The sequence below is a fragment of the Xyrauchen texanus genome, chromosome 12, assembly GCF_025860055.1.
Source record: "Xyrauchen texanus isolate HMW12.3.18 chromosome 12, RBS_HiC_50CHRs, whole genome shotgun sequence".
NCBI classification, from domain to species: Eukaryota; Metazoa; Chordata; class Actinopteri; order Cypriniformes; family Catostomidae; genus Xyrauchen; species Xyrauchen texanus.
This window is the reverse complement of record NC_068287.1, coordinates 10,230,782-10,242,083: the sequence shown is the minus strand read 5'-3', so window position 1 is coordinate 10,242,083 and position 11,302 is coordinate 10,230,782. Positions and strand designations below refer to the sequence as shown.

The 11,302-nt window shown below is 37.5% G+C and overlaps 1 protein-coding gene across 1 annotated transcript; it reads right to left on the bottom strand.

Annotated features, from left to right (window-relative positions):
• Nucleotides 1-534: 534 nt before the first annotated feature.
• Nucleotides 535-11,035, bottom strand: LOC127653158 (dnaJ homolog subfamily B member 1-like). Its single transcript, XM_052139722.1, has 3 exons — nt 10,518-11,035; nt 6,073-6,638; nt 535-4,433 (listed from the first exon to the last, which is right to left on the bottom strand). Exons 1-3 carry the CDS (start codon nt 10,726-10,728, stop codon nt 4,203-4,205), a joined length of 1,008 nt encoding a protein of 335 aa, XP_051995682.1. The 5' UTR covers nt 10,729-11,035; the 3' UTR covers nt 535-4,202.
• Between the last annotated feature and the right edge of the window lie 267 nt (nt 11,036-11,302).

The window sequence follows — 11,302 nt, the reverse complement described above, 5'->3', positions numbered from 1 at the left end:
ACGATGGAGACACTGATTACTACATTGAGATTCCCTACTCTCATTGGATAGAAAAAAAAAACCCATCCTGGTTTGGAAACGCCCACTGATTACTACATTGAGATTCCCTAATCTCATTGGATAGTTGAGAAATGCCCATCCTGGTTCAAACATGCCCACTAATGACTATATTGAGATTCCTTACTTTCATAGAAGAGTTGATAAATGCCTATCCCAGTTTGAAAATGCCACAGATTGGAAAATGTTCATTATTGTTCTTCAGAGACCTATACTTCAAATGATGAGAGAATTATAATTTTTGGGCAACCTATACCTTAAAGAAGCCAGTCTTAGTTTTCATCTTAAGCATCAGTATTGTACGTGATTGTTTACATATAATTCAATGAAGAGAAGATTAAAGTGACTCATTAAAAAGTGGATAAAACTGTAGGCTATTGTAGATCAAAATTGCAATACTATTAATCTGAATGGTTTAACAACAAAACTTGAAACATACAAATATATGAATTGACTAATTCCAAGACAGTAGTTGTAAAGCCTTTAATTGCAGTAAATAAAAACAATTATGCAAAAGAGAAAAAGTTGTCAAACATGTCAAATGAAGTTACTCAAAAAGAACAGCTAAACAATTCCTTTAAAGTGTTACACCTGAAGTTTAACCCAAAAACTTTCAGTGAATGTCAAATACAAAGCATGCTGATGACCCCAGCAATAGTCAGGGAAGTTCTTGAAACAATGTAAGTGTGCACATGTGCACTCGTAATCAAATACATTCTGCATACCCAGATCAAGTTTGGCACAAACCTTCTTATAAAACCAGGTTAAAGATGGCAGTCCTAAGATGCATTATCCAATATGGTCTATTAGATCCCCACTATTTCATCAACATCCATAATGATCTCCTTAACATTAAGTATATAATCAGAATTTCATTTAGAAATATTCACACACTGGATATTAAGAAATAATTTCAACAATAACATTATAAGTTTAAATTGGGTTTAGATGTTTTCTAGCGTTCATTTAAAGATTTGAACTGTATAATCCCATGAATCAGCACTAGTTAGCAAATATTACCCATTAGACATTAATTAAAGCTACATTCAGGGTTTTCTTTTAACTTGAGACGTCTTTGGTTACTTCTGCAAAAAACAAGTACTCTAAAGCAAGTATGGTCTCTCTGGAGCAGCCTGAAGTTGAAGTCAACGTGAAACACCATTCGCAAACCATTTTACCTCCATGAGCTGACATTTCTGAATGAATCAGGATGTTCAATAAGGAAAAATGTAGGGTGGGACTTGTTTTTACGCATTGGGAATTGACTGCAACGTTAAAGGAGGCTGTTACATTCTAGAATGACCCAGGTTATTGGAGGGGAGGAGTTGGAATTAGTAATGTAAGCCAAAGAGGAAAGTCGTTTGAAAGGCAGAGCAAGTTATTACATTTTGATGAAAGATTACAAAATCAACCTTTTTTTTTTTCTTTGGAATAACGTGCTTTGATGAACATTGTACAATGAGACAAGGAATATGTGTTAATGAAGTAAATAAGATCAATAATGATTTTGTTGCATTTAAATCCTCAAGTGCACACTGGTGATATATAGACCTCAGTAACTCGTCATGGGTCACTCCCAGCAGGGAACAAGCATGTGTTATCTGCAACATAACAAAGAGAGCTCTGGAAGCACTGTGATAAAAGTACTCAAGAGCCCTTGTGAAGTTCCAGGGCCAGTTACAGATAATGGTAATGCCCATCCCTAATCTAAACCAGCTGTGCTGCTGCACTTTATCTCCCTGTAGTCCCAACATTGGCTTTCACACTCACAGCTGCACACACAAACTCAACGTTTTACTCACTATTTAAGCGTGTAAAAACGAATATGTTAAGAGGGGATGATTCCTTGAAAGGAGGGTTTTGTGCGATTCATAGCTGAATTGAGAATTGCTTTTAAATTCCGATTCAATTTCAGATTTTCTATTGTATTTCAATCAATGTAGGAAACAGGATACAGAATTCTAACAAAAATTTTAAGAAATGAAATAAAAATGGAATGAAATTCAAATAATTATTTTTTTTTTACATATAATTCTGTAATTGTAATTTTAATACATACACCTTTTAAGTTATCTGTTCTTGTAAAATTTTGTTGTGTTGGACTAATGCAATTCCTCTATTGTCCCTTGTGCTGAATTTCTTTGAATTACAATTCAGTAGGGCTGGGTACTGATCCATATTTCCAATTCTAAATTCTCTTAGCTAATGCTGTTAATTATACAGAGGATCAGTTAACTAGGTAGTTTATGAAAATATTAATATGACAATTTTATCTTTACTTTTTCATCATTTTATTCCATGTATTCAACCCATAAATGTGACGTCTTGAAATCGCACATATTATATTGCATATATCCACCTTATTTTGCAACATGGAAGCAAGCAAGCGGCTGCATTTCCAGCAAGTGTGACAAAGTTCCGCTGTCATGGACCTCAGCGTAAATAAAGGATAATATTTTCCGTTATTTAGTGCTATGTGCTTATAAACTATCACACAACCACAGTATGTACAGCAGAATAATATCCTAATGTTGGAACATTTTCGAACATCAGCATTTATAGTAAAAGAGTAAGTAGATAATTAACTTTTTGCTGTGTGAAGTATTGAAGAGACAATAAAATGTGCTTTCATGTAAACCTCCATTAATTTGTCCCTGCATAACCTCCTGTGATGTCTTTATTTTTATCTTTATTTTAGCCTTTCTGAATGAGAGCATGTCTGTTTACATGCACCTCTAAGAAAGAGAGAATGCTCTGACAAGAATGGAGAGAATAATGCGTTTATTATTTTGCCAAGATGAAACAAGATGCAGTTGTGGTGCAAAGAAAGTTGAAGACGCAAACAGTAAAAGTATATGCGCTTCAAACTCTGTTTATGAACACAATAATGAATTATAATAATACGATCACATGTATTGCCAGCCTGCAATATAAATTATTATTTTTGCATCTCTGAAATGGCTTGAGGTGGCTTATACTGGAAGAGATCCACATTCATGGTTGATAATGGTGGCTCCCTGTTTTCTATGAAAAATAAGGCGGATACAGTTACGTGTTTATAGTTTACGTGCCTAATTTGTTCTAATTACAATTATTTTACATTGATATGTTGAACAAGTGCCTAAACCGTTATGTCTCTTTAAGAATTGTGGCAGTTCAGCGATTCTAACAAGAGTGTTTTAGTTGACTGACTTCTTAACCTCATCCATGCAATTTGTGATTAGAATTAAATGTTTCTTTTTGTGTTGTTTTTGATCAATAACTAACTGTAAAGAACAGAAAGGATATTAAGAGACATTCAATAACATTCAATCTTCTTTGGACAAGTACTACACGGAACAAGCAAAACTGGACTTTTACTCTTAACACGCATTGTAACCTCTTCTCCACTCCATCACTTGTGAGTGAAATCTGAACATTTACCAGCCAGTGGCTAATCATAGACATTTTTAATTGAATAGCACAAAATTAAGTCATATTATTAAGGGTTGCACACAGAGTAAAAGATTGAAATTGAGACTTTAAAAGTCGATATCATTAAAATGAAGATCGGAATATCTATATTTTTACCCAGCCCTCCAATTCAGTAATTCATTGTCCTTCTAATCAGTCAAATTCCAATTCAACATCCTGTGAGATGTGGCCAATTCACTTCAAGTTCCAACTCATCAATTGAAAAGGAGCTGATTCCTAAGTTCTGAAATTTGCCCAATCCTGTCTGAAAAAGAGGACAGTACACCATGGTAAAATTGTGACAGCAGAGTCTAAAATTGGAATACATTTTAATAAAAGAATATATAAACATAGATTCAGGGCAAGGGAACCTGAAGCAGTAAAACAGGACAATCAAAACATGAGCATTGACTCTGAGGTACTGAAAAACTATGTATGGGAGTCAGTACTGTATATTACTTCTGAAATGTTCCACAATGATTTGAAAAAGTGCGTTGCATTAATAAGTAATGGGGCTATAAATTAATTTACTTGAGCTCTTTTATGTTTCTCAGAGCTTGGCGAATTTGTATGTGTATCACTGACGCTTTCAAAGGTTCAATATATCTAGTGAATCCGATAGGCCCAATCAAAGGATCTGTCTGGGCTCTCGTCATGTAGGCAGGAAGTCTCTGCTCTAGTGATTGCAACGATCAAGGTGGTAGGATCTGAACCAGAGCTTCACGAGTACTCGGTACCAACTTGTCTGGAAATTTCACTACAAACTCCAGCACCATGTCTCCTCTCTTCTCAGGATATTTAGACAGTGGCAGTCCCTCTCCGACAATCCTCTTCTTCATGCCAGGTTTGATGACATCACGTGATGTCACTGTGACAGTTCTACCATCCAGGGTGGGAGCAATGATGGTGCAGCCACATAGAGCCTGCAGTGTGAAATGAAAGTGAGCGATGGTGAGGAGAGTGTGAAAGAAGAGGAAGACAAAAGAACAAAAACATTATTAACCTAATATTTGCAAATGATATACATGTTCTTGACTCATTTGCTTTAAAAAAAAAATTCTCATTTGCATTCTGCTTTCTCCTTTCCAAATTGGTAACCGGTTAGAACAAAATTAAAGAACAGTTAATCGCATTCTTGTTTTAAATAACAGTACTCAGTGCTATGGGTGGGTAAAAACCCAGTTGCAGTGCTACCAGATCTCTCTCAAAATAAAAGGGACCTGGTCTGGCAAAACACACTTTAAAAGAGAGAAGCCTTATTTTTCAGCCAGCAGGAAGTGGTGTAATTCAAAAAGTTACTGCAATAAAACATTTCGACTTTGGTTAAATTAAATAAAAATTACTGGAAAGAAATTAACCAGATACCAACATTAAAAACTAAAATTAACCACGGAACAACAACTCGATTGAGCTTCACTTAAATTGCACCCGGAAAATTCCTTTAAACTTGTTTCTAAAAACAACAAATTTTGATTATCTTTCAACCTGTTTTGTAATGTAATACAATACCACAATAATACCAAATACCGCAAATAAAAGCTTCAGCACATATGATATGAAATATGATACCAGACTATGCAGTACCTATATTTGTTATAACATTGCTTGCAAAGCAGCACAAAAGACATTCAAACTTTAATATAATTTCAGAATTAAGTATAAATGAATAGTATAATTTCAGTCTTAGATTTGCTATCCACTTTTGGTTTGGTGGGGGCATTTTCGAGTAAGGAGTTACACCTGTGGGCAATTTTACAAACAGCTGTTCTGTGTTGCAGTGAGAGGCAAAAGAGAGATAAAAGGGAGCTGGAGCCACAGAGAAGGAGAGGAGTGACGTGACGTGTGCCATTCTGTGAGTGAGTGTGTGTGTTCATCACTGAAAAGTATAAAAAGAGAATTCCAGGAAGCGGTGAGCCTGGTGAATACTCCATCCTCCGTATTTATTCAGTTTCTTTTTATACTTTTCAGTGCTGACAACAAAACTACACACACACACACACACACACACACACACACACAGAATGGCGCATATCACTCCTCTCCTTCTCTGTGGCTCTCAGCTCCCTTTTATATCTCTGTCGCCTCACGCTGCAACACAGAACAGCTGTTTGACCACACACACACACCTCCACAGTAAACTTTATAATTTATAAATAAAGTTTAAGATTCTAAATCTCGCATTGATTTGCCTTGTTAGGGGTCATTCACACAGTGTTATTACATTTCTCATTCACAACCGACTAATAAAAAGGTACACATGTTAATACAGTGTTTCCTACAAAACACAAAAGGAGATGCTAGGGAAAACGCTAGCCTTAATCACCATTCACTTTCATTGCATCTTCTTTCCATACAAAAAAAGAATGATAACGGAGGCTGTCAGTCCTTACAAAGTTTCCTAACATCTCCTTTTGTGTTCTACAGAAAAAAGAAAGTCAAATGCTTTTGAAATAAAATGAGGGTGATTAAATGAATTTGGGTGACCTATCCATTTCCAAAAGTTCACTGGTGTGTGTTACTGAAACATAAGTAACTTTATCTTGGCCGACATTAAATACTCACATCTCTGAGGGATATCTTTGCAGCATAGATGATGTCAGAGCCTTCTCTCCGAAAAACAGAGTGCATTTTGTCCTTGACCACAAACACTATGTCGGCAGGAATGTTGGTGGGCGTCTCGTCTCCCTCTTTGGGAAAGGTAATCTTAGTCCCCTCCTTCCAGCCACGCTTGATATCCACAGTGAGGATCTTGTCTTCCGTGCGCATGGAGCAACCGTCCGGGTTCAACCTCTTGCGCGAGATCTTCATCTTTTTTGTGCAACCAGAGAACACTTCTTCAAGGCTCACCTTAAGCTCGTGCACCACTGGGGGGTCTTTCTTCTTTTCCCGGCCCCCGTGTGCACCTGCTACCCGGGACTTGAAAGATCTAGGGAAGCCGCCCATTCCACCCATCCCAAAAGCTGCAAATGGGTCGTCAATGTCCATATCATCATCTGCACCCCCAGCAGATGCAAAGAACTGATCAAACGGGCTACGTCCACCAAAGAACTCCGCGAACATAGCGTGAGGATCGCCGTGAAAAGTGTAGCTGGGACCATTAGTGCCACTGCCAGCATGTCCTTTAAGCCCTGTGGAAGAAGAAAACTCACGTTTATGACAAACAGCAAGTCAGCATTCTGGTAATTATTAGAATCAGCAAATACACAGCAGCAATAGTACAGAAAGCACAAGCTCACAGGAATGACCCGGTCACATGGGACAGTTTGCATTGTTAATCTGGAGATCTGAAGGGGTTTCATAGTTTTCAAGTCCCTCGTCGGCACGTTACATGGTCCTGTGTTTACAGCATTCAGAGAAAATCGAAGTGGTCACTTAAGGTCTCAAACTTGAGTCACAGAGAGATGCTATAACTTTCATGATCCCTAAAGCAATTATTAATGTTAAAGGCTCGGTCACATTTACCTGTCCATGGCGAAATTCTGCAGGTAATACAGTCCTCTAAATGGGAATCCACACGATCGTAAATTTCGCACAATGAACTTCCTAAACTTGGTGAACTTTGACAGATGAATTTGCCGCTTTGACCAATAAAGTTGCTTAGTTTTGCAGTGACCCCTGTGTGGGCGGTGTTTCGTTTCGTACGCTGAATATTCACAATGGACAAGAATCATTTTAGCGGCAAGTTTAGCGGCACATGGTAAGTTGAGCGTGTATGCCGTGGATAATAGCATGAAGCCTCCTCATGCGCCATGTCTCTGTGGCAATGCGCTCAACAAGCCACGTGATATGATTCGTGGGTTGACGGTCTCAAACACGGAAGCAGCTGAGATTCGTCCCCCGCCACCCCGATTGACGCGACCACGAGGACTTAAAAGCGCATTGGGAATTGGGCATTCCAAATTGGGTGAAAAAAGGGGAAATAATTGGCTGCTTTGCAATTCGTTTTTTACTCGTTTCACATGTGCTCAACATCCGCCCACATCTTTTCACCTGTGGTATTTCTTTGTGCAAAGGTAAATATGACCACGCCATAACAAATGGAACCTTATTGCAACATGTTACCAATACATCTATGCTCACATAACACTAAATATAAAACTAAATTGGCTACAAATACCATATTTGACTGTATTAAATCAAATCTATTTTTATATAATATCAAAACACACTGTATTCTGTGTCTGTATAGTGCACTGTGTGAATTGTGCGCTATTGTAGATTTTGTCTACTCTTGTGGCTGCTGTTGCACTACAGCCTCATATGATTAATAAAGTATCAGTCTAGCCGTTTATCTATCAATCTGTCTATATTAGGGCAATAGATGAAAGTTTAAAAAAATAAACAAGAATAACAATTAATGCAGTATCTGTTTTTTTGCACTTCCTGAAACTTAATAAATGTTTTTCCCCACTCCCTGTGTCATATATCAATTTTCAGGAGGTACACACTCAACTCTATCGCACATCTCAGCTCTGATAGTCAAACTGATAGTGTGGAGCAGTGCACGCTTATTCATTATGCACAAAGCATGTTCTGGGCATAATAAACACAAGAGCGGATTTACTCTACCGAGAATTGAGACTTCACCCTCAAGCGGTGAGCCAGGTGTGGGAAGCAACCGAATCTCTTTGCCTGAAAACCAATCAGGTTTGGTTGAGAACAGACTAAAATATGACTCCTTTTTCACTGTACATCTTGCAGTTGCAATCTCTAGGCACGATCATGATTTAAAGCTCAATTACACTTTAAATTATGATCGCCAAGGCGACTTTTTTATATTTGGTCTGTTCTCACCCAAAATTGATTGGATCTGAAGACATTGATTTAACGACTGGCATCTTATGGATTATGTTTGATTCCTTTATGTGCTTTTTGGAGCTTCAAGGTTCTGGTCACCATTCCCTTGCATTGTATGGACCTGCAGAGCTGAAATATTCTTCTAAAAATCTTTGTTTGTGTTCAGCAGAAAAAAGAAAGTTACACATCTAGGATGGCATGATGGTGGGTAGGCCTAAATGATGAGAATTTTCATTTTTAGGTGATCTATCCCTTTAAGTGCAAAACTTATTTTATATCTGTATATTTAGTTTCTAATAATGCATTGGCAATACACTCTTAAGTTCATCTTGCCAATAAAGATTGATATAAATTCAATCTGCCCATTTTAACCTATTATTAAAAAAGTCCACTGGAAAATGCCAGAAGATTTTGTCCAACTTTTAATTACAGCAAGATTTATACCTGTAAAATTGTCAAATTAACTCTCAGCAAAAAAATAAAAAGGAACATTAACACTTTTATATATAAATAATAAAAATAAATTATGACTAACAAATCTCTTGCAGATTCTTTGAGACGAAGTATAAAGAAAATATATTTACGATTATATTTTAATGTTTGTTTTAACGTACCATGCACCATGATTAACCGTGATAAATCATTACAAAATTGTATTCGATTTAAAGCTCTAATACACCAATCAACCACAACATTAAATCCACCTGCCTAATATTGTGTAGGTCTCAAAACAGCACCAACCCACATCTCTGAATAGCATTTATTCAGAGATGATATTCTCACCACAATTGTACAGAGCAGTTATCTGAGTTACTATAGACTTTGTCGGTTTGAACCAGTCTGGCCATTCTCTGTTGACCTCTCTCATTAACAAGACACTCCTGTCCACAGAACTGCCCCTCACTGGATGTTTTTTTTTTTTTTTTGGGCACCATTTAGAGTAAATTCTAGAGACTGTTGTGCATGAAAATCCCAGGAGATCAGTAGTTACAGAAATACTCAAACCAGCCCATCTGGCACCAACAATCATCCATACAATTATCTAATCAACCAATCGTGTGGCAGCAGTGCAGTGCATAAACTCATTCAGATATGGGTCAGGAGCTTCAGTTAATGTTCACATCAACCATCAGAATGGGGAAAAAAATTTAACTCAGTGATTTGGACAGTGTCATGATTGTTGGTGCCAGACGTGCTGGTTAGAGTATTTCTGTAACTGTTGATCTTGGATTTTCACAGAAGTCTCTAGAATTTCCTAAGAATGATGCCAAAAACCAAAAACATCCAGTGAGGGACAGTTCTGCGGATGGAAATGTCTTATTGATGAGAGAGGCCAACAGAGAATGGCCAGACTGGTTCAAACTAACAAAATCTACAGTAACTCAGATAACCACTCTGTACAACTGTAATGAGCACAATAGCATCTCAGCAGGTTGGCGCTGTTTTGGCAGCAAGAGGGGCACCTACACAATATCAGTGGTTTTAATGTTGTGGCTGATTGGTGTGTGTGTGTGTGTGTGTGTGTGTGTACAGGGGTTTTCAAACTTTCTGTTGCCAAAGACCCCAAATATGACGATCCTCTTGCAAGGCAGACTTATAATTTCACGTATAAAGACACATTTATACTCTATGTGTAAAATAAATATTAAAGTGTTGTTTGCAATATTAAAAAAATGGCTTTTTTATATTGTCATTGTACAAAAGCCAGTAGAAGAAAAAAAAAAAACATTTTGAAAATTACTTACAAGTTATTTGTTTACCGTGTATCTAGTTTATGTTAGATGTATAAAACATTAATAAAAACATTTCCAATTTCATTTAAATTTCACAAAAGTTTTATGTGCAGATTTGTTTTCATTTTCTACTGTTGAAGGCTGTCAATAGGATAAAATAACCACGATCTCATGATTTTCTGAACTGTCTTTGGAAATAATAATAAGCATAATATAACAGGACAGAATTATTTCAGTCTCTCTGAAATTTCCTGTGGACTCCCCATTATAATGATTCAGTACTATGGCAATACCATCAGATCCCATCACTGTAATTACCATGTGGTCCTTGAGATGCTGTGAAGAAGTATGCTACACGAGTATGATCATCAGTACCACGTTATCATCTGATGCCATCAGTGTATGGTGGTTCAAAAACAGTAGTGATTTTTCTAAAGACTCTCTGGTGGCAGGACAATCAGACATAATAACTCTTACCGTCCTCTCCGTATCTGTCATAGATGTCTTTCTTCTTGGCATCGCTCAGGACATCATAAGCTTCGGCGATCTCTTTGAATTTATCTTCAGCTCCGGCTGATTTGTTTTTGTCGGGGTGAAATCTTAGCGCTTGTTTTCTGTAGGCTTTCTTGATCTCGTCATCAGAGGCTCCTTTCTCGATGCCCAGAATCCTGTAATAATCTTTACCCATCTCAACACTCAGCTAAAACCTCGCTATCTTTGAACTATCTGTTTCCATATGTGGAAATTGTCCAAATATTGAAATAGCAGACCAATTTTAACTGACCCGCCGGCTAAATATCGAACGTGGAGCTGAAGTTCATCAAACTGTCTGCCAGTTAAATATCCAAAATCCTCATTAAACGCACACAGCCGCTGCCGCATACCTGGAACGTGTCATCACTCTCCCAAACTGTCCAAACTTTTTTAAACGATGCGAACATTTATATCAGATAAATACTGTTCCCGCCTGACAGAAAGCACTGGAGTTGTCAACGTCGCTGACAGTCCGTAGAAAGTCCGAGAACACTATTAGTTCGGCTGCAGTCGGAACGGATGCTGCAGCTCTGACTGACGGAGCAGAGCGCCACCTGTGGAGTGGAGTGTTAATTAAAAAACATTTGACAGGTGAAGTGATCGTGAGGTATCAGAACCCCTCTACAACTGAGAGACTTCAAAGTTAGCCAACAAAAAAACAACAAACGTAACGCGTTGGTACACTGGCGAGGAGACCAGAGGCTTTAATTTTTGAATGGATGTTAATG

What these genes read in the sequence shown, in the direction of transcription:
- LOC127653158 (XM_052139722.1), bottom strand. Translation starts at nt 10,728, where the DNA reads ATGGGTAAAGATTATTACAGGATTCTGGGCATCGAGAAAGGAGCCTCT. An exon ending in TGACAGATACGGAGAGGACG is followed by an intron (nt 6,639 to 10,517) that starts GTAAGAGTTATT and finishes CTTCTTCCACAG; the next exon opens with GGCTTAAAGGACATGCTGGC. An exon ending in CAAAGATATCCCTCAGAGAT is followed by an intron (nt 4,434 to 6,072) that starts GTGAGTATTTAA and finishes TTCACACTGCAG; the next exon opens with GCTCTATGTGGCTGCACCAT.